Source organism: Notamacropus eugenii, chromosome 1 (assembly GCF_028372415.1).
Source record: "Notamacropus eugenii isolate mMacEug1 chromosome 1, mMacEug1.pri_v2, whole genome shotgun sequence".
In the NCBI taxonomy this organism is placed as follows: domain Eukaryota; kingdom Metazoa; phylum Chordata; class Mammalia; order Diprotodontia; family Macropodidae; genus Notamacropus; species Notamacropus eugenii.
Genome location: NC_092872.1, coordinates 306,516,354 through 306,540,829, shown reverse-complemented (window position 1 = coordinate 306,540,829; position 24,476 = coordinate 306,516,354). Strand labels below are relative to the sequence as shown.

The 24,476-nt window shown below is 34.4% G+C and overlaps 1 protein-coding gene across 1 annotated transcript in view; it reads left to right on the top strand.

Annotated features, from left to right (window-relative positions):
* KCNH5 (potassium voltage-gated channel subfamily H member 5) overlaps positions 1 to 24,476 on the top strand; it is a 492,146-nt gene that overhangs the window by 400,721 nt on the left and 66,949 nt on the right. Inside the window, exon 9 of the mRNA XM_072629412.1 lies at positions 1,652 to 1,904. Within this exon, the coding sequence (XP_072485513.1) occupies positions 1,652 to 1,904 (253 nt within the window). The remainder of the gene's footprint in view (positions 1 to 1,651; positions 1,905 to 24,476) is intronic.

The following is a 24,476-nucleotide window of genomic DNA, read 5'->3' as shown; positions in this document are numbered from 1 at the left end:
ATTTTTTTGCTTTATTTATTTTTTGCTTTTTTGTGTTATAGCTAATATGGAATATGTTTTCCATGATTTTACATGTATAATTGATATCCTATTGTTTGCCTTCTCAGCGGGTGTGGTAATGGTGGGAGAGAAGGAGAGAACCTGGAATTCTAAATTTAAAAAGAAAAGAATGTTAGGCAAGTAAATAATGTATTTAAAGCAAAAATAGATGCAATGATAATTTCCTGATAGGAATAGCTCACTGAGAGAGAATTTCAAATTGAGTTTGTGCAATTTTACCTGAAGGGAATTTTGTACATCCTCATCATTTCCCTTACATTCTTATAATTCTATAATTAAATCTGGTCTCCATTTTCATCAGGTATCTAATTTCCTGGGTGAGAGCTATAAGCAATAAAGGTCTGTTTCTCACTGACTCAGTTTTCTAAGGACAGGTCTCCCATTTGTTCCTTCTTCTAAAAATTGACTATGGCTTGCTTCTTTCCATCGCCCTTGGCAGTTTTTTGAAGTCAGAGAATAGAATGTCCTCAGCCTGGGTTGCAAAAAAGATTTGCCTATCTTGCTGACATTTCCAGCTACCTAAGCCCTCCATGGTGCTTGTAAATGCCTTTTTATCCCCTAGACAGGAATTCTTCTTGTAGAGGAAAGAATTCTTTCACACAATGTAAAGTATATAGGTAGTCACGCAATGTCGGGCAACGTCAGCATGTCAACTTACTTCTGCTGTATGTTGTCCTTGTTTAGGTAGGTAATATGAATTCACCACTAATACGGAGTTAAATTCATGTATTTGAATATATATTTAGCTACAAAGAATACCAACTACAAAAATCATATTTGGTAGTGGTACTTCTGCTAAAATGTTTTTGATATTTAGATATTTATCCCTGTTTGTGATGTGGCCATTTCTCTTCTCTTCTCTTCTCTTCTCTTCTCTTCTCTTCTCTTCTCTTCTCTTCTCTTCTCTTCTCTTCTCTCTTCTCTTCTCTTCTCTTCTCTTCTCTTCTCTTCTCTTCTCTTCTCTTCTCTTCTCTTCTCTTCTCTTCTCTTCTCTTCTCTTCTCTTCTCTTCTCTTCTCTTCTCTTCCCTTCCCTTCCCTTCCCTTCCCTTCCCTTCCCTTCCCTTCTCCTCTCCTCTCCTCTCCTCTCCTCTCCTCTCCTCTCCTCTCCTCTCCTCTCCTCTCTTCTCTTCTCTTCTGTTCTCCTCCCCTCCTCTCCCCTCCACTCCCCTCCCCTCCCCTCCCTTCCCCTCCCCTCCTCTCCCCTCTCCTCCCCTTCCCTCCTGTCTGGTCTTTTCCTATTCTCCGATTTCCTTTGTTTTCCCCCTATTCTTTTCTCCTTTCTGTGTGTCTTTATCTCTTTTTATTTTTCTCTGTCTTTCTGTTGTGGTCTTTCTAATATCTTTGTCTCTGTTTCTGTCTCTGTGTCTGTCTCTCTCTGTCTCTGTCTTTCTTTGTCTGACTTTCTTTCTCTATCTCTGTCTCTGCCTCTCTGTCTGTCTGTCTCTCTCTCTGTCTCTGTCTCTGTCTGTCTCTTTCTGTCTCTGTCTCTCTGTCTCTGTCTCTCTATCTCTGTCTCTCTGTCTCTCTGTCTCTCTCTCTCTCTCTCTCTCTCTCTTTCTCTCTCTCTCTTTCATATTTCATTATCTTCAGGTCCTCTCCATTTGTCCAAAGGACATGAGAGCAGATATCTGTGTACATCTGAATCGCAAAGTTTTTAATGAGCATCCTGCCTTCCGACTGGCCAGTGATGGATGCCTACGCGCCTTGGCAGTGGAATTCCAAACAATTCACTGTGCTCCAGGAGACCTCATCTACCATGCTGGAGAAAGTGTGGATGCCCTCTGCTTTGTGGTATCAGGATCCCTCGAAGTTATACAGGATGATGAGGTGGTGGCTATTTTAGGTACTGTGAGCTTTCCTAACATAATAGAGTATTATTTTGTAACATAATATATTATTCAAAGAGTATTTTGCTTCTCAATTTTGCTAAAAGGAGAATTTGCCTTAATTTATGACTTGGGAAGTAGGATTCCTGATGAAGGATACATTTCAGTGGAACACAGATAAGAGACTTGAGACAAGTAAATTAGTACTAGTCAAGGGCCAAGTAGCCTAAGGAAAATTGGCTTTTGCCAATAAAAGCCTTTAAAAAATTCAAAATGCTTCCTACAGCTTTGTAGAACTGCACATTATCAGACTATCAGTACTTGAAGTATTAACATACTTTATCTCCACATATTGCTTAGTTTGAGGGAAGATTAGTGAAATAAGCGACTTGTGAGATGATCTAGTCTAACCTTTGCATTTTGCAGATGAAGAAGTTGCAGTCCAAGGAAAAGAAGGTGGCTAGAGACAGAGATGACCAGGTTTCTTATCTCTCAGTCTTTTTAAAAAATTTCATCATGCAGCAGTTTTCCCAGTACTAACATAAAAAGGAAATAAACTGGACTTGGCCCTGAGTAGTAAAGTAGAACTGTTTTAGGAGATAATTATAAGCAGCTGCTATGAAAGAGTGATCATAATATAATTAAATTCATTTTAGAGTAGATGATAATTTTCTTTTCTTTTTTTTTCCTGGAACATATTTGAAAACTGATTTCATCCACTGAATATCAACCAGGAAAATGTGATTTGTTAAAAAATAGAGCATACTAAACTAATGAGCATGCAGACAGGGGTAAAGGCTTCAATATAACAAAAAGTTTGAAATAGTTAGACCTGTCCAAAAGTGGGATGGGTTACCTTAAAAGATGATGGGTTCACTGTATATCAATGACTATCTCCACACAGAAGCTGGATGAGCACCTGTCAGTAATATTCTGTAGGAGATTCTCTTTTTGCTAATTAATTTGGACTAAAGGAATTCTCAGCTTCCTTCTTAACTTTGATACAGGTTATTTTTATTACAAAAAAGAAAAAGTCAAAATGAATTGTAAATTGAATAAAATAAACTGAATGAAAGGGAAATTATATTACATAGGAAATAGAATGCCTTTCTATATAGTACTTCATAGTTTATAACACATTTCTTCACAATGACTCTGTGGCACGAATATTATTATCCTCACTTCCCACAGATGAGATAACTGAGGTCCAGGGTGATTAAATGTCTGGACCCAGATTGCACAGTATCCATTAGAGCTAGGGGTGAAACTAGGTTTCCCATCACTAAATCTATTTCTCCTTTTGCTATATCATGTTTGTTTGATTCTCTATGAAAGGTACATGTAGTCTTAAATATTAAATTTGTAATAGGATATTGAATTCTATATAGATACTTTAAAAATATGATAATGAGGTGATAGGTGAATCTTTAATGGAAATAAATAGGATCTTCAGGTGAAAATGATCAGAATTTAGATTTTAATTTAATACAGGAATTTTTCAACGAGGAACTGTCTAACAATAAAACTAGACTGCTTAAGAAGGCAGTTAAGAAGAAGCTGAATGCAAATTATCAGAGATAAATTATAAAGTTAAAAAGATAATATAATAAATGATAAAAATGATAGCATTTTTATAGCTCTTTAAGGTTTTCAAAGCACTTTTCAAGTAATATCTCATTTTATTTTCACCAGAATCCTGGGAGGTAGGTACTACTATTAATTATATTCATATTACATATAAATGGAGACAGAGGTTATATCCTGGCCTGGGTCACATAACTACTCAGTGTCTGAGGCTAGATTTGCATTCAGTCCTTCCTGACTCTAGGTCTAGTCCTCACTCAGGTCACCTAATTCCCACTGGGCTAGATCAAATGATGTTCAGACCTCTTATAATTCCAAAATTCTGTAATTATTTTCTGATAATCATGCTTTATTTGTTGCATATAAAACTAGAGCTGCAAAATATCAATTATACTTCTGCAAATCATTTAAAGCCCAAATTTCATGGAAATGTATCTAGCCTTAAGCCATTTAACTTTTGTCAACAAAGGTAATTTAAAAAAGTTAATCATATATGAAAGCTGGTAGCTAGATGGTGCAGTGGATACAGCACTGGACCTGGAGACAGGAAGACCTGAGTGCAAATCAGTCTCAGACATGTAGTAGTTATGTGATCCTGGGCAAGACACTTAACCACTGTTTTCCTAAATCCACTGAAGAAGGAAAGGGCAACCCACTCCAGTATCTTTGCCAAGAAAACCCCACGAATAGTATTGGTGTGGTATGGTCCATGGGGGTCACAGAGTCATGATTGAATGACAACAACAAATATTCAATATGCCCCAAAAATACACTTAACTTTCGTTTTTAGGCAGTACAGTTTAACTGATGTGTTTTAGGAATAGAAAAGAATAGAAATGAACTTCTTCCAAAGCGACAGAAATAAGAACAAAAAAATTCAATCTACCTGAAATAAGTAAATAGCTACAGTAAATCCAATTGTTTGAAATAGAATTGAGAAAGAAACGTGCCTTCATGAGAAAATCGGACACTGCAGAGACTATCAGGAGAGGGTTCTGGGTAGCATAGAAGGGCTCAGAAAAAGTTAGAGAACTATCCCCTACATGTCCTAAAAATGAGTTTCTGTTATACCTAAATGCCTTTCAGGGATTGTTTTGGTTTAGTTTTTATTACATCACCCCTTGTACCACTTCTGAGGTGGTACTTAGGGTATGTGAAATGTTGTTCAGAGTTCCTACTTTTTGTTTTATTTACTGCAGTATAAAAGAGTTATATTTAATTCCTCATAAAAGACTCATATTTCCCCAGGACAGTCCTGTTGGGTGAATGGGAGTACATTAAGTCATTCAGTCCTTCTACAGAAAGCACTCTGGGGCTACTTAAAGCCAAAGGAAGAACAAAAAAAAGCATTGTCACAGGTTGGAAATAGAATTTGGTTTTTCGTTTTCATTGTATCCAACTAAGGAGGAAGATAATCTCAAATCCAAAGCTCTGTGAAATTCCAATAGGATGAATAATCTATTATCTTAACTACAGGTCCACATGTTGTTAGATTTGTTGGTTTTATTTTCTTAATTATTGCCTTAACTCAACAACTTCATGCTGAATATGAGCAGAGAACCCTAGGTGTAGTGTTCTCAGGCTAGTTATCTCTGCTGGCTGATTACTTGCTCAGTGAAACACAACAAATAAATGTTTCTTTTCATTTAAAAAAATAAAATAGTGGATTATCTACTAGTATGACCCAATGAAAATACGCACAGAGACCTTAGGACATCAGATTATTCTTATCAGAATGCATTTTGTGCATCTATTCACTTCTTCTTATTCAAGTATCAGAATGAAATGAAGAGTCAATCTTTCCACTTAATGAAATGAAATGCATGAAAATCACCTATCCCGCTACCCTCTTATTCACTCTACCTCTTTGGGAAGGACTAGTTGTTCCAAGAAATCAGACATTTGCCCAGTGGCCTATGGGAAAATAGAACGTTTTACATAGTATTTCAATAGTTCTGGAATGTCATTAATCAGAATTTCTGTCATTGGTGCAGATAGTCACTTATCTACATCTTTCAACCTATTCAATTATTTGTCAAGTTCTATTTTAGATGCTCCATGTAAAGATCTATCCAACCTTCTAAAGACCTATACTTCTGTCTTTTTACATTTTATGGTTACCAGGCAAGGATTCAGTCAGTTTGTCAATTATTTTTGACTTTGTTACATGACTAGCCCATGTCCATATGTGGAGATTCATTGTCCATGCATTATCAATGAAAATATTCTAAGACTTATATACACCTATCATTCATTGCCTTTCAGATGAAAGGCATATTTTTTGGAGATAATAATGTGCTAAGGTTCACAATCATACCACTACTAGAAGAACATTTGCATTTAAAAGGGTTTTTATTTGTTTGGTTTTTGCACTGAAGAGCAATTGTGATCATTAAAGGCACTGCACAAATTCCCAAATGCTTCCTCTCATCTTTGTAGTAAATTCTGGGTCAAACTAAAATTTGCTCCCTGTAGTGTTTGTTTTAGATATATGTCTTGTTGACTATATGGCCTGATGGAGAGTACTGGCATTGGAGTCAGAAAAGCCTGTGTTCAAATCTTGCGCATTTATCATATGTGTGACCCTGAGCAAATCAATTACCTTCTCTGCTTCAGTTTCCTTGTCTATAAAATATCTTCTTTTAAGGATCAAAAGAGATATCAGATAGAAGATGTTTCATAATCTTTAAGGAATTATATAAACAGTTATTATTACTATTAGTTCTATTAGTATGCTAAGTAACAGGGAATCTACAAACTCCTACTCTCATGCTTTATCATGGTGTAGAGGTGACCCTTAGTTTTTGCATTATGTCAGTGGACTACAAATACTGAAAGGTTCTATCATGTTGGAAAAGCTTTGACTATGGCTCTGAAAACAGATCAAGTCTTTTTTTCCAAGGACCAATCTAGCTTGTTACTGAAAAGCACAAGACTAATAGGCTCACCATCTGGTTATGAAATATTTTTGGCCATAACAGCCCATGAAATAGAGAAAAATAAAATCTGAACCTCACGCCTGTATAACCTTATCCTTTCTATTCTGTCATGCTGGTGACAGAATAGTGGGAAAGAGGACATAGGATGCTAAGATTCACAGTTTTTATATCACTGACAACTTTCTTTTGGCAGTTTGTGCTATATATATGTGAGATCCTTGTTCAGTGACTTATGAGGACATACTGTTGGAGGAGCTGCATCATGGCATTCTTGCTTATAAATGAAACCATAAGAAGAAAGTGAGTTGTAGCTAAGTGGAAAGATGGCTCATAGATAATCCTTAAAGAAGGAGAGATTAGGAGGAATGAGTAGAATGAATTTTGTCAAGCGAAGGTAACAGAGAAATGTTATTTCATGGAGTATTTAGTCATTATATATTGTGATGCTAATGTTAATTAAGTGTTTGCAAAAAGACCACTTTGAAAAGAATTTCAATTTATTCACCTACATCAATGCTGAGGACAGGATGATAGACAAATTATGGGACGTAATAGTCTTAGACTTAATGCAATCAGCACATTGAACTATAGACCAGAACATCTGGAGAATCACTGGAACTTTGTGCAGGGCATCTTCCAAGACAGGAACAAACACCTGTGGTGTACATACATGCATCATGGAATATTTCATAACAGTATTGTATGTATCAGTCACCTTGTCAAATTCTTCTTTGTAATCAACATGATAAATAAAGAAGGATCTGATGTTCAATATTGATTTCAGTCTTTGTGTGACTAGGATGAAGTGATCTACTGTGGAAAATCATCAGTAAAAGTTGAGTTGGTTCCTTATAATTTCATGAAGGATAATGATTCTCATAAAGACAAAGGTATTATAAAGTGAGATAGTAGGCCTATGCGTAACCAACTATTGACATTCTCTGTATCACCTTTCCCTGGATGAGGAAGGGAGGAGAATAAAAACATTGTCTAAATTTGTTCCATTGTTTTGGAATCATCCCTGACCTCAGATATCTTGGAAGAATATCTTAAATGCTTTGAAAGATGTTTGTTTCTGAGATCAATGTCCTTGGTGAATGTTAGATCTAGGTATTCTACTCAACTGCTTCTCAAGTTCCATTTCTACTTCTTATAGAATACAAAGAACCAAGATATGAGTCCAAATCTGGTGGCTCCATTGTCACTGATGATGAAAAATAGACTGTTATAGAAATGCAGATAAATTGTTCTTTTCACTTCCATTTGTTGGGGTAGGAGCTGCTTTTGTCAGTTTCATCCATGCACAGTCTTAGGATTCTGTGGATTATGAGTGCCTGACACCAACATTTCTGGAGACTTATTTTCATTTCCATTCCTTTTCATTGTCTTTTGAGGTGATATGGCTAATCATCTTTCATCATCCTCACAATTTGTGAAAATAAATATTTTATATTCTAAACTGGTGTTGCTTATGAGCAGCATGACTCTCCATTTGGCGAGGATAGCAAGCATTTGTTGGCTAAGATGGTTTCTGGGCTCACTTTGAAAGGGAGTTGCAGAAATTTGCAATTTTCTTGACATTTTGCCTGGACTTGATATCATGGGAATTTGCCCAATTTGATGAGTACAAATTCCATTCTGCCCTCTAACCCTCTTTGCAACCCTCCCACCGCTACTTACTATTATGTTACTTTCTCAAATCTGTTATTTTTCTTTCAAAATCTCAAAAATACTTTTTCCTTGTCCCAGAATTTTAGAATTGGAGGAGAATTTAAAAGCATAGACAAAGGAATATTAAGACTGTAATGGCAATCAAATTAGGATTTTTTTCTGTTTTTATTTTTACTAAAAGTGCCTCTGATTGAATAATGTGATTAAGGAAGATCTTTCCCATCCATTTATGGGCCTGCCCATTGTGGGAAACTTGATTAGGGGAGTTGTTTTGTAGGAGGGCACCAAGTACCTTTTTGTTTTTTCTATTGAGGCACTGGGTCCGAGGGTTATGCCAGATGGCATAACCCTCTGGCTCTAAAAAGTGTATAAATATTCTGAGGGTGAGGTTTTACTTTGGAGCTTACTGACTGGAAGAGTTTCTTAGGCCAGAGAGACTTTGGGAAGCAGTTAGGGAGCCCCCCTGCTAAAACCCAGAAGTTTACGCTTTCCTCTCTGGTAACTGTGTATGTATCGTCGACCTGGAAGTTTGATTAAAAAAGACAAACAGGCTAAATGCATATTGTTTATTCCCTTACAGTTAGTGGTTACATGGTCATGGAGTCAGAAGGAAAACCTCTGACTGCCTGATGGAAGAATGACCAGGCTTAAATACACTTTACCATGAGAAAGGAATTTTCTTATTTGTATAAGCTGTAAATTCAGTGAGACAAGATGATTAACAAGGTAGAGTGAGTTGGAAATTAAGATCCTAGGATGTCTGTTTTCCTCCGTCTCTGCATAACAAAATAAGAAAAATGCTACCATTCTGGTAGACATCCTGTCATAAACAGGTCTTTGAAGCTGCTGACACAGAAAAGGGCATTTTTATAGCAAAACAAAGCAGTCTAATTGATTACTTCAGGCTTTGGCCCTTATTAAAAATAAAAAATGATATTAAATGTTATCAGTATGTAATGGTCAGACATGTTTATGTATGTAATGGTCAGGCAGTCTGGAAATTCTGTCTGTTGATTTATTTTTGATTTCTATGAAATGTTTGATTTTGATTTTCTCTGATACCTGTGCTTGATTAAAGTGATTGTTAACCCCTTGAAAGTTGTTTTTATTTTATGAATGCACATCTAAGAACCTGTTGTAGTAGTCCCCCCCTGTGTATGTTGGCATGCTTAGTGATGCAGCCAGAAAGGATTAAATTAATGGAGAAAGACAAGAATGAAAAGGAGCTTTTGCCTGATCAAATGATATGAATAAGGTAGGGATTAAACCTATGATTTCATTGGTATAGGAAAGTCCCAAGTGAAGAAACTCCCTCTACCAAAAAATCCATTATTTTCTCAGAAGTTTGCCCACAGTCACATAAAAAGTATTTATCAGAGGTAAATCTTGAAAAAGTCTTCCTTGTTTTAAAGCCAGGTTTTGATTCATCATGTTCTTCTTAGCACATGACAATTCTTAATTGCATTAATTAAGAAAATAGGAAGTAAGAATGTGATTAGAGAAGCATATGGGGAAATCAATAGTCATCAAAGTGGTTATTGTGATGGGGAAGGTCACATGGTGATGGAGACGACTAGATCTGGACACTCACCTCAGTTTTCTGTTTCTGTGTAGCATAATTCTTTTGAATATGCAGCTAGACAGCCCAGATGTTGAGAAAGCCTTTAGGTCCAATTTCTGTATAAGATTGGGGCAGGGGCCAGGGCTATGACAGTGACCATGGCAGTGGCAGTAACAGCAGTGCTTTATTTCTGCTCTGTGAACCCTGCAGTGATGATAAGCAGAGTAGATGCTTAATTTCACAGAAGGAAAGTATGTAGTAATGCTTCAAAGTTTGAATTAGGTGACTTCTTTTGTCTCTTCCAATACTATGATTCTGAAATTAGATTTTAAAAATTAATTTGTGAAGTCTCTCCTCTCTAGAGTTTCAAAACACTGTACTTTGTGTTTTTCTCTCATTTATTTGCTTGTTCCTCTCAGTTCCTTTCCTGGATATTAGATCATGCCCACTAATCCTGGACAACTCCCAAAGTTATGTCTCTTTTCCATTTATACTGTTGCTTTTGGTGATCTCATCCCCTCCCAAGGGTTCAATTATCATCTCCATGCAGTTGATTCCTAGATCTGCATATCCAGTCCTAATCTCTCTCTTGAGTTCCAACATAATCAACTGATTTTTCACATCTCAAATTGGATGACCTGTGTTATTCTCAAACTCAACATACCCCAAGCATAATTCATTATTATTACCCCCAAATCCTCTTCTCTTATCAGACTTTCTATTACTGGAAAGATCACCACCATCTTTCCAGTTATCCAGTCTGTTAATCTCAGTGTCATTCTTATCTCCTCATATAGACTTACTCATCTCATATAATCAATCTTTTGTCAGATCTTATCATTTCTACTTTCAAAACTTGTTCCATATATGTCACCTTTTTAGTCACACAGCCATCATCCTTGTACAGAGTCTCATCACCTCTTACCTGGGCTACATGTATTGCAATAGCCATTCACTTGTGTCCTTGCCTCAAATATATCATTCTAATTGATATATGTATCAATTATATACTAGAAACTTTGGTACCATGACAAAATGAAGTTATTATTTAAATTATGTAAAATCTATTCTGACCAAAATGAATAAGTATCAACCTGAAATTCTAAGGCAGAATTGATTAATAGAAAGTGAATAACTCAGAGATTTAAATAAGTCTGTCTATTAGTCTGGAGTACAATTTAAGATCTCCTGACTAGGACATTATAACAATTGTACTTCATTTCTTCTCTCCATTTGAAGTTCCTTTCTCTTTTACAACTTTATCTCTCTTTTTAAATCTTTATCTTCTCTTCTAAAACACAGAGTACAGAAATAAATTCATTATGCATAATATTTAATATATTTTAATGTCTTCCAGTTTTTTAGCTCCTTCCCTGTAATTAGCTAATGTGAAAAGATTCATACAGGTAGCAAAAATAGCTAGAGTATTTCAGTGCCTTGACAAGTATATTGTCCTATAACAGAGGACATAAAAAATGCCCTGTATTTTCCAGGAACAATAGAGCCTTGCTCCAAAGACATTTGTTAAACTTTTTGCAAAGGTTCTTTTTTTTCTTTCTTCAGTGTATATTGGCCATTAGAGTAGCATGGAAAGGTTTGCAAGTATGACAAACTGTTTTGACTTTTTTATTTTTATTTCTTTTTATTGTTTTATATGAAGTTCTTGCCAATGAACTCACCCATGGATTGATAGGAGGGTGATACAAAAAAGGAAAAGATGGTAATTATAATATTAAAATGGTTGATGTGAAATATTAATTTGTAATTTCATTGAGGAAAAATTTTATTCAGAAAAATATCAATCTCTGGTGAATATTTTCTAATTTCTCAGAGAAAACCGAACATTAATAGTTCTTACATTTCAAATTCTGCTCTTTACTTTGACTCTGAAGGGAAAAAATTGGAATGGGAATGAATACTATTTTGCTATTTAGAGAACCTGTGAAAATGTGACCACCGCTACATGAATATTTGTCTTTCCCCATTTCCTGTTGTTAACAGTCAAGTGCTTCACACTTTCAAGATCTAAAAGGGTTTTCCCAAGCCCTCCTTCAGTGAAATGCTTTTTCTTTGTGCCCTTCCTGTATCTTCAGTGCTGAACTATGATAAAGATAGTTTAGATCTATACAGCATTTTACACTTAGCTAATTCACTCACAAAATAAAGGGGGCAGACTGTTTGTCTCCTCTTCTGCATCCCTTGATTAAAGCAGTCCCAGTTTAATGACTTCCTTATATCTGAATTCAAACCTGGCTTTAGACACTGAGTAAGTCATTAAATTGTTGTCTGCCTCAATTTCCTCAGTTATAAAATGGTAATAATAATAGCACTTCCCTCCCCTTCTTGCATCGTGCATTCCAACCAAAGCCACCTTCTCAAGAGGTCTTTCTTGATACTCCCTAGCTGCTAATGCTTCCTTGTTACATTTTATTTTGTGTGTGCCTTTGATAATATGTACAGGTGTTGTTTCCTCAATAGAATATTCCTTGGAGATACAGTGCCTGGAATATAGTAGGCTCTTGTTTGTCAATTAATCCACTGATTGATTAACTCATTGTCCTGGGTGATAGGTATTTGACATGTAAAGATCTGGAAGGTGGGTGAATGTTGGGATTCTAACTCAGTGCTTAATAAAACATTCTACAGAGATACCTGAGGAGATGAAACATAGTTTTCCAAAGTAATTTTTGAAATGACTCATCATTCAATGAATTTTACTATATAATTAATCGAATTGTTTTTCCTATGCACCTAGTGATACATATCTTATTGTAATAATAATGATGATAATAATTCCTTGTAGTTTTATGGAGCTTTATACATTCCTCAAAGTGCCTTCACATACACTATTTATTTTGGTAACCCTAGGTAGGGATTTTTACTGATGAGAGGATTATAAAATGGAATATCTATAATACAGCCACTATTCTTTTTCCCAGACCTCAGGGGTATTATGATGGGCTTTAGATGTGATTACATTATCTATTATTTTCTTGCTCAAAGGAGAGAAAACACACACACACACACACACACACACACACACACACATGCACACGTTCTAAGCTCTTTGACTTAGCTCACACCAAGAGTTTTGTTTTTAGAAAGAAGTGCTGTTTTATGTATTCCTAGCACGTTTGGTGATTATTTCCAGTATTATACACATATTTGCATTTCCAATGAAATCTTATGTGTTGATTTCAAGTTCATTTCATAGAAAGCACTAAGACCCTCTAGACCAGTAACTTATCAAGTTAGTTTAGAAAGATTAAAAAAAATTTCTTTAATTGGTGCCACTAAGTGGTACCAGCAAAAGTATGATTTAATGGAACATAGTCCAAGGGCCTAGGTTTAAATTCTACCTGTCACTTATTATCTGTGTGGCATTGAAGAAATCACTTCAAAATGAACTTCATTTTCCTCATAGATGGAGTGAAGAAGTTGGATGAGATCATCTATGAAGATCCTTTTACTTCTAAACTGATAAAACATGTTGTGTCTTAATTGAAATTTAATCGTTACCTTACTCATGTCACCTAGTACTTAGAAAAATTGCTCAATATATTGTTATTTCTCAGAACTATATGTTTTGTGTGTGTGTGTTTTTAATATGATCCATTAGATGAATTTGAATTCAATTAGATGAATTCCTTGTCTCCAAGGAATACTCTATGGAGGAAACAACATCTGTACATATTATCAAATGCACACACAAAATAAAATGTAACAAGGAAGCATTAGCCGCTAGGGAGTATCAGGAAAGACCTCTTGAGAAGGTGGCTTTGGTTGGAATGCACAATGCAAGAAGGGGAGGGAAGTGCTATTATTATCACCATTTTATAACTGAGGAAATTGAGGCAGACAACAATTTAATGACTTACTCAGGGTCACAAAGCCAGGAAGTGTCTAAAGCCAGGTTTGAGTTCCGATATAAGGAAGTCATTAAATTGGGGCTGCTTTAATCAAGGGATGCAAAAGAAGAGACAAACAGTCTGCCCCCTTTATTTTGTGAGTGAATTAGCTAATCATCCATTTAATCATCCATTAGATGATTAAAGATTGAAGACTGTTTATCAAGTTATAGAGGGACTGATATCTCTATCAATGGAGGAAGAAGTAGAGCTGATGAAATCACAAATCCTTAGTGATGGCTATGGCATAATAATTAGGCAAATGGATTCAATGATAAAAGAAAGAGAGAATTCCTATTAATAAATGAGAAATAATTTTAATAAATTATTAATAAATTATTTAATAAATTAAACTAGTTAAATATTTAAATAGTAAATCATTAATGAACACAATATTGTTGAAGAGTACTTAATAATTGATCTGAAATGACTATGATACATTATATTCAATAAGAAGTCTAACATCTATGATATATAACATTAGATCTATAATAATAGTGACTAGCATTTTTATAGTGCTTTAAGGTTTACAGAGCACTTTACACATATTAACTCAATTAAAATTCTATAGATCCAATAGTTCATTGATTCTTCTGCTTGGTTACTGTCATCAAAGGCAATCTCTCACTTAATTTTGTTCATAAGTGTTTACCTCACTGAATAATCTGTAATTGTCACTTTTGGCTCTTTGGCATATAGACGATAGCACCAGAACTAGTTACCTTCAAGTTGAAGTGCTATAATGATGATAGAAAAATTCGCCCATATTTTCAGTAGTTTGATTTTTTTTCAGTACCTTGCCATTTTTGAACGTCTTGAAATTAGTTCTACCTTGCTGTCCTGTTTTCTATGATGGTGCAGTGATATACATAATAAGGCTTGATGCTAAGACCTGAGAAATATATAAATGGAACAAACAATATCTTTCATGCTGAATCTATATTTTCTACTAATTTTAGTTTTATAGAGAGAAATTAGTTCTCTTGTATGTTTTGAATGGTTATAGCAAAGAGTATTTCAGCATAGTGGGAGCGGACCTAAAACCTAGTATCTGATTCTTTAGATGTCTGAAGATTCAAGGGCAGACCTTTTAGGATGAATGAAAGGTCTCTCCTTTTGTCTGTGATGTGTTATACCTCCATACATTCATAATTTCATCCAAGATCTACAGATTATTCAGCATAATTGTTCACTACCTGCCTACAAGAAGTAAGCTAGCTAGATATGTTGAATAATTTTCATAACAGTCCATGCCCCAGTATCTCAGACATCAGCTGTGAATTGAATGCATGCTAAGGAATGTGCAAAGTTATCTATAAGTACAATTTCAATATAAATCATATCCAGTTCATATTCTATGTGACCCTATGAGCTGAACATAAATATGTGTAATGCATTAAATGAAAAATGACTCATGGTAATTGAATATATATTGGGTAAATTTTATGCAAGTTTTGGAAAATTTGTCTTCTAGTTTCAAAGATAATTTACTCTAGTAGAGACATATACTTTTAAATTTACTTTTTAATTTTCTAGCAGCACTTGGAAGAAAATGTTTCATTGTATTATAAATGAGGGCCTTGAATTCCATTTTTCAATTAAAATAAAATGAAATCCAGGCAAATAATTTTTCTGTAAATCTAATCTGAAAATATTCAACTAGTAACTTATAGAAGGTACAATAGGATTGATGTTTCATTGGGATGGTGCTAAGAAGTCATCTGGTCCAACTCAGTTATTTTGAAATTGAGAAAATGGAGGCTTAGTAGTATAAAATTTTATTTTTTTCTTTCTGTTACTAAAAAAATATCATAAAGATTTTTGATTTTTTTAGTTCCAAAATTTCTCTCTTTCCTTATATTCCTCTACCCATTGATAAGGCAAGAAAAACCAAAACCCTATTTCAAATATATAGTCATGCAAAATGAGTTTCTGCATTAATAATTTTCAATTAAAAAATCAGATGCTTCAATTTTCACTCTAAGTCCATCACTTCTCTATCTGGAGGTGGAAAAGATGTTTTATTATGAATACTTTGGAACTGAGGTGACCATTGGATTGATCAGAATTACTATGTCTTTCACAGTTGATTATGTTTATGATATTACTATTTCAGTGTATATATTTCTCCTGGTTCTATTCACCTCACATTGCATCAGTTCCTAACTTTTCCCAAGTTCTTATGAAACCATCCTTTTGATCATTTTTTTGAATTGGAATTTTGTTCAGTATTTCATTTTGCCTCAAGTACATGAAAAACAATTTTTAACTTTCATTTTTAAAACTTTAAGTTCCAAATTCTCTCCCTTCCTCCATTCTCCCCTCTCCATTGAGAAGGCAAGCAATTCAATATAGATTATACATGTGTAGTCATGCAAAACATATCCATAATACTCATGTTGTGAAAGAAAACATAGAAAAACCTCAAGAAAAGTAAAGAAAGTTACAAAAGTATATTTCAATATGTATTCAGACATCATGAGTTCTTTCTCTGGGGATAAATGAATATCACTTTTGATCGTAAGTTCTTCAGAGTTGTCTTGGGTCATTGTATTGATTAGAATAGCTGTCATTTACAGCTGGTCATCTCACATTATTGCTGTTTCTTTGTACACAGTACATTTCATTTTGCATCAGTTCATGCAAGTCTTTCCAGGTTTTCTGCTCGTAATTTCTTATAGTATGATAGTATTCTGTCATAATCACATACCACAACTTGTTTAGCCTTTCCCCTATTAATGGGCATGTCCTCAGTTTCCAATTATTTGCCCCCAGAAAAGAGCTGATCTAAATATTTTTGCACATACGTGTCTTTATTCTTTTTGGTTTTTATCTTTGTGGAGAGGTATTGCTAGGTCAACAGATACGTGTAGTTTAATAATCCTTTGAGCATAGTTCCATATTTCTCTACAGAATGGCTTAACCAGTTTACAACTCCATCAACAGTGCATTAATGTCTCATTTTCCCCACATCCCCTCCAACATTTGTCATTTACTATTTTGTCTTATTAGCCATTCTAATAGGTATAAAATAGTACCTCAAAATTGCTTTAATTTGAATTTCTCCAGTCAAGGGGGAGTTAGAGTATTTTTTAATGCCTATAGATAGCTTTGATTACTTCATCTGAAAATTGATGACATCTTTTAACAGCTTATCAATTGGAAAATGGCTCTTATTTTTTATAAAGTTGACACAGTTTTCTGTATGCTTGAGAAATAAGACCATTACCACAGTAACTTGCTTTAAAAATTTTTTTCACAATTACAATAACTAACTGTATTTCCCTTCATCCTATCCCTCCTTCCTCACCATCTCTACACTCTCGTTTTTCACACTGTCCCTCCTCTAAAGTGTTTTTCTTCTGACTTCCTCCTCCCCCAATCTGCCCCGCTTCCTATCACCCTCTCTTCTTGTATACCCTTCTCTCTTTTCCAAAAGGGTAAGATAGATTTTTATATCCAATTGCACATGTATGTGTGTTCCGTCTTTGAGCCAATTCTGATGAAAGTAAAATTCACTCCCCCCACCTCACATACCCTCTCTTCCCCTCCACTGTAAATTTTTTCTTGCCTCTTTTATGTGAGACAATTTACTGCATTTTACCTCTCCCTTTCTCTTTCTCTCAATATATTCCTCTCTTATACCTTAATTTTATTTTTTAGATATCATCTCTTCATTTCAAATCACACCTGTTCTCTCTGTTTATATATACTCCTTCTAACTACCCTAATAATAAGAAAGGTCTTAAGAGTCACAAATATCATCTTCCCATGTAGGAATATAAATACTTCACAATTATGAAGTCCCTTATGGTTTCCCTTTCCCGTTTACCTTTCTATGCTTCTTTTGAATTTGGCATTTGAAAGTCAAATTTTCTATTCAGTTCTGGTCTTTTCATCAAGGATGCTTGAAAGTCCTCTATCTCATTGAATATCCATTTTATGCCCTGAAGGATTATACTAAGTATGATTGGGTAGGTAATTCTTGGTTTAATCCTGGCTCCTTTCCTCTCTGAAATATTGTATTCTAATCCTTCCAGTACTTTAGTGTGGAAGCTGCTAAATCTTGTGTTATGCTGACAGTGGATCCCACTGTACTTGAATTGTTTCTTTCTGCCTTCTTGCAATATTTTTTCCTTGACTTGGGAAATCTGGAATTTGGCTATAATATTCTCAGTCATTTTCATTTTGGGATCTCTTTCAGGATGTGATTGGTAAATTCTTTTCATTTCTATTTTACCCTCTGGTTCTAGAATATCAGGGTACTTTTCCTAGATAATTTTTTAAAAAATTATGTCTGGCTCATTATTTTAGTTGCGGTTTTCAGGTCATTCGATAATTTTAAATTTATATTTACTCAGTCTATTTCCCAGGTCAATTGTTTCTCTAATGAAGTGTTTCACATCTTCTTCTATTTTCTCATTCTTTTGATTTCTTTTTCTTAATTTCTCAGAAAGTCATTACTTTCTACTTGACCAATTCTAACTTTTAAGGAATTTTTTAAAAGTCAACTTTTGTACCACCTTTTCTGTTTGGAAAATTCTACTTTTTAATGAGATTTCTTCAGGCAAATTTTGTATGTATGTATGTATGTATCTATGTATGTATGTATGTATGCATATATAAGTATGTATACATATTTCCATTTGGTCAGTCCTACTTTTCAAAGCATTCTTCTCTTCACTGGATTTTTGTGTCTCTTTTACCATTTACCCTATTCTATTTTTAAGGTGTTATTTTCTTCAGTATTTTTTGTGTATGCTTCCTTTATCATATTATTGACACTTTTTCATGATTTTCTGGCATCACTCTCATTTTTCTTCTCAATCTTTCTTCTCACTCTTTTACTCAATTTTAAAAATTCTTTTTGATCTCTTCCATGTCCTGAGACCAATTCTTATTTTGCTTTGAGGCTTTGGGTTCAGGAATTTTGATTTTGTTGCCCTCTTCTAAATAAGGATAAACTATTTACATTATTATACAGGTAGGGGATAGCATGTAAATCCCCCAAACCCTATCATCACCAGGGATATTAGAAGGAGTCTAATTAGACAGAGGACTGTTTATGGTTTGATTATGTTAGGATAAATTGAAAAGACAAATGGAAGAATAGAAAATAGACATGTACTAGGAAGGAAGGTAAGAGAGAAAATATAAGAAAAATAATATCACATAATTGGGACACAAAAGGAAGAGCTTCTAAAATGAAAGGAGCAGAGAATGGGATAGTAATCAACACTTGAACCTCACTCTTACATGAACTATTTACAGAAAGGAAGAATGCAATATGCAGGCAGTTGGGTACATAATTTAATCTTGTCCAACAGAAAAATAGAGGGTAAAGGCATTAAGAGGAAGGGATAAGAATGAGTAAGACAGAGGATAGATTAAGGGAGGCAGTGACCAGGGAGGTGACAGGGTAAAAGAGTGAAGGATAAGTATAATAGGATAGGATATAGAGAAATAATTTATAATCATAACTTTGAGTATGAATGGGTTGAACTTTTATTATATATAATATATAACTTTGAATATGAATGGGATGAATTCATCCACTAAACATAATAGGACAATAGAATGGATTAGAAACCAGAATCCAACAATACTTCTTTTATAATATGACTAAAGTAGAAATATGTTTTGTGTGACAACGCATGTATAACCTCTATCACATTGATTGCCTTGTCAATGAGAAGAATGGGAAGAGAGGGAGGAAGAGAATTTGGAACTCAAAATTTTCAAAATGAATGTTAAACATTGTTTTTGCATGTAATTGGGGAAAAGCAAATACTAAATAAATAATTAAAAAAAGAATCAGACACAATTGAAAAATAACTGAAAAATAAAATAACTGAACGACAGAAAAGGAAATTCCTACATTACTTTGTCTTCCTACCATGGATTGCCCTTTAGTTTCAAAATCATAATAAGGAGGCACTTAGCAATGCTGTGAGAGAGCCAGCAGACTTTTTCCTGTACTCTTGTGTTTACATTCAGACTGTATTCTCCTTGCATGCTTAAATATGTGTATATATATATATATATATATATACATATATATATATATACACATAAATATATATGATTAATATTGAGCATTCACCTACCAATACACTTTAATCGACAGGTATAATGTTAAATATGTCTAATATTACATGAAGTTACATAAATATTTACCCACATTTATCCTTCTGAAAATTGAATTGTTATTCATTTAATGTTTCAATCCCATCATCTCTTCCTGTCTGAACTCACCACTATATCTCATATATAACTTTATTCAATTCAGTGAACTTTATTTAAACACGTGTTATAGGCCAGATACAGCACCAACCATTGAAGACATAAAGGGGAAAATAGACTGTCCTCAAGGAGTTTATGATGGCCAAATGATTAACCTAACTGGAGAAATGAGATGAGAAGGATAGGATCAGACATGATTTCAAAGATAAAAAGTCTCTTAATACATCTGTCAATGTTTGGGAAATACACAATACATTTTCTATAATTTCTACATTACATTTACACAAATACAAATTCTAAATTTGTTTTCTAACAATGCCTTGATAGGGAATGTGACAACCTTCAAAGAATCTATGACAATTTATCAGGTACTAGGATAGAGGGACCTCATGAAATAAATGGGAAAAAAATATGAGAAAAAGAATGACCGAGGACAAAATAAATGTTTTCATATTTCTTCATTTTTTTCTCTTGATATATTCAAATATTTATTTAGAGTAAAGAGATGGCCAGAGGAAAGAAAGAACAAAGTTCTTATCTTCCAGAAGTCCCACCTCATACAAGAGTCACAGAAAAAACAAAGAATGTATAAGCAATATATCAACCCATGAGTAGGAGATTAAATTCTAAAGTCTTATAATAAGAATAAACTCAAGGACCTTAGGCTTAGATTTGGGCAATGTAAGGAGAAGTGGTGGGTGGGCCAGGTAGCAGATGGAGAAAATGGGAGAAGACCCAGGTCATCTTAGTGTATACAAAACAAACCACAGAAATCAAGGACTAACTCAATGTAAGAAGGAAAGGAACAATATAAAATTGATCAACGACAGAAAACACAAACAAATCCATTACAGTTCTAAATGTAAATTGTTAAAATACCCTGAATAAAAAGATAAATGGAGAAATGTTGGTTTCAGACAAACAATACATTTAAAGGGAACAGATACTTACAGAATGAAAACGATAGACTGGAACAAAATGTATTCTTCTGGCAATGATAAAGTCATAATGTGTGATAAAGGAAAAATAAACATTTATTTGCTTACATCAGTGATATCACTGGCTAACAAAACAAAACAGAAACTGACAGAAAAGAATCAGGGAAACTACATTACATTTTAAAAAGCTCTATGGTCAATGAAAAATATATGTAATTATTAAACATAAGCACCAAATGACAAAAAGTCTATATTCTTAGAGAACATAAGTAAATTTTAAAACAAAATACTGTTAATAAAATGATGATCATAGATGTCTTTAATATTTTTCACTGCTGAATAAATTCAAAATAAGCTGAATAAATTCAAAAGAATCATGAAAAAGAATAAACACAGAGAGATCAACACAATGACAAAAATGTAATCTAAAAGATATCTGGTGATTTTTGAATGCAAATATTAAAGAATATAATATACATGCTTCTGTACCTTGTTCACTGGATCCAGATGGCCCAGGAGGGGAAGTGAGGCTGGTGACCTTGCACAGCCCTCTCTCACTCAAAACAAAGTCAAGTGCAAGTCATGTCATTACTTCCCTGATGATGGTCCTCTTCGAAAACGAAGGATGAACACAGACCTGTGAGTAGGCCAAACTGTCTCATGGGGACCCAACTAGTTGGGTAACAGCCCATCTGCTCCCTTTAGTCTGCTCCCCCTTCCTTCTCCTCTCCAAAGGAAGGTAAATTTGGATGGCCAAAGGTCCAAGTTAACTAAAGTTAACTTAGGGTTTATGGGCTAGATTCCTTCTTTCCCTCCCTCCCTCTTTCTTTCCCTCCCTTCCTCCCTCACTTCTTTCTTTCCCAAAACCTTAAACCCAGTGCACTCTGAAGCCCATACGTTGCACAACAATAGGTCCCTGCCCAAACTCCACTTCAAGGCTCTTTTTGGGACACTCCTGACTTCAGAATGATTGTCAAGAGTAACAGTTGGCCATTCCCTGTTTATTTCTTAAAGAGGTCTACTCACTGAATGGGCCTTACCTCACTCTAAGTGAGTACCTGAAGAGGCCAAAGTCTCCCATTGCATCCTGGGTCATCTCCAGTCATCCTGATGAATATCTGGTCACTGGATCCAGATGGCTCTGGAGGAGAAGTGAGGCTGGTGACCTTACACAGCCCTCCCTCACTCAAAACAAAGTCAAGTGCAAGTCATGTCATCATTTCTCTGATGGCGTGGTCTTCTTCGGCAATGAAGCACGACAGCAACAGCACATTCTAGGCATTAAAATTAATGAATCAGTATACAAAAGCAGACATAATAACCACATCTTTTATGGACCATAACACAGTAAAAATAATTAGGAAAGTAAATGAGTAAAAGATTGTAACTAAAGGGAGACTGAGTAATGTCATACCGAATAATTAATAGATCAAAGATCAAAGCACAGAAAAGATGAATATATTCTAAGGAGTGACAATGATGAGACAATAGACAAAATTTGTGGGATATAGTGGAATGGTCCTGGGGAAGAAAAATATTATCTCTGAAAACTTACATTAACAACTATAGAGGAAGAGAGAATCAATGAATTGAATATAAAATTTAATTAATAAAAAAGTAAATAAATTATCAACTCAGATAAATACAAAAGAAGAAATTTTGATAATTAGAGAAATAAAAATTTAAAATACTACAAAAACTGATAAATTTCAAAGTTGATTTTAAATAATGACTAACGATTTTTAAACCTTATTTTCCTGGTTGAGAAAGGGGCTAGGGAAATGGAAAATAGATTACCCAAGTAAAAATGAGCAAGGTGAATTCACAACAGAGATAAAATAAGGACTATTACCAAGAACTATTATATATAACTTTTTCCAGCAAAAATGAAAATTCAGAGGAAAAAGATGAACAGCTATAAAAATATATAATACTCAAATTAACTGGACAAGAAATAAAGATTACAAACAACTGAATGTCACCAAAAGAATTTGAATAAACCAGAGACTTGGAATGGCTCCCCTTTATGTTGTCAAATGCAGTATTTTTTTTGGATTCTGAATTGGCTTGCTATTTCATATCAGATCCATAGGATATGATTAAGTCTCTTAAACCAAGTAAGATATATATTCTGGATAACTTCTATTTCATTTGATGACTTTCAAGGACTTCTATACTGATCAATAACTTCAAGTCTACTATAAAGTCTTTGCTTCATTCCAAAGAGTTATCTCGACCATGCTCATACCACATTCATATTTCTTATTTATGGAAGGAATTAATGAAAGTGTTTTCATTTGATAAACATATCAGGGCTAAGTTGAAGTGATTGATGAGAGTTGTTAATTTGATATTTCTGCCTTTATAAATGAGCTTTGTACCCAGGTAAAGATAAGTTAATTTCCACTTAATTTGAGATAGTATTTGCTAATAACTAGTGAACTATGCTATGGAGGTAAGAAGGGGGAAGACTGAAGAACTTCAGGAGATATAGTCATAGATTTAACCATACTTCCATATTAATGCTCTCTTTTTCACACTGGAAGCACAGATAGGGGCTTCATTAAGAACAAATATATTAATCTTGTAAATAAAATTTTTCCCTCAGACCACCCCTTCTACCTTGTGATTTCACGTACATATCAGAGCCCTGTTGAGGATACTTTCTCAACAGTGCAAATTGGCAACCACTATGAAACTTTATAGTTTTAGAAGGCTACATAGAGCATTTAGAGGCTAAGTGACTTATTCCCAATCTTAGATACAGTTCAAGTCCCAAGAAAAATGGGACTTGAACAAAAGTTTTGGTCAAGTCAAGTTAATAAGCATTTATTAATTACTATGTGCTAGGCTCTGTACTACATACCAGTGATAAAAATACAGAAAGATAACCTCTGCCCTCAAAGAACTTATCTTCTACTGGGGAAGATAATACATAAAAGAAAAACAAAAGGAGAAAGAAGGAAAGGTCCTGGGTTGGGAGAATTGTGGAAGAAAGGTTTGAGACTGTCAGAAGTGTACCCTGGAAAGGAATGAAGACATAGCTTGGCATAACATCCTCTTTAAAATGAAGGGGAAAATGAGTCAATCAGATGGAGAGGAACAGAGGGCACTTCCAGTGAAGTGAAAGCCAGAAGTCAGTGAGCTTCCAGAATGAAGAGGTTTCTTAGACAGTGTAGTCCTGGAGTGCCAGAATGACCAGCTCACTATCCATTAGCCACGCTTACTCTCAGGAAAGGTCTGATTTCTCAAAGTACAGTAGTTCAAGATGAATCCACAACAGAGATAAAATAAAGGCTATTACCAAAAACTGCTATTCCAGCAAAACTGAAAATTCAAAGGAAGTGCAATAGTTTGAGATTCTCAGGTGAAAAATTTTGATTCAACATAACATGAAGATAAAGAATCATTAATTCTATTCTAAGCATATTTTAAATATTTCAGCAATTACATGTTATTAAAAGCCTAATTAAAAATGAAAAGTTGCTTAGTCATTGCTACAGATCATTGCTACAGAAAATTTTGAAAGAAAAAAATACAAGAAAGAAGAAAATTCTATTTCATCTCTCTAATATCTCATGAACTATCACCATGAGATTTTTATTGAAGTTGTGAAAGGAAATTATGTTGCTTAAAATAGGTTCTCTCTATTATAGGATAACTTAATGTCAGCATTTACAGTGTTAGTACTGTTGTGGTATATGAAGATAGGTGACACAATATGCTGGACTTGAAATCAGAATGA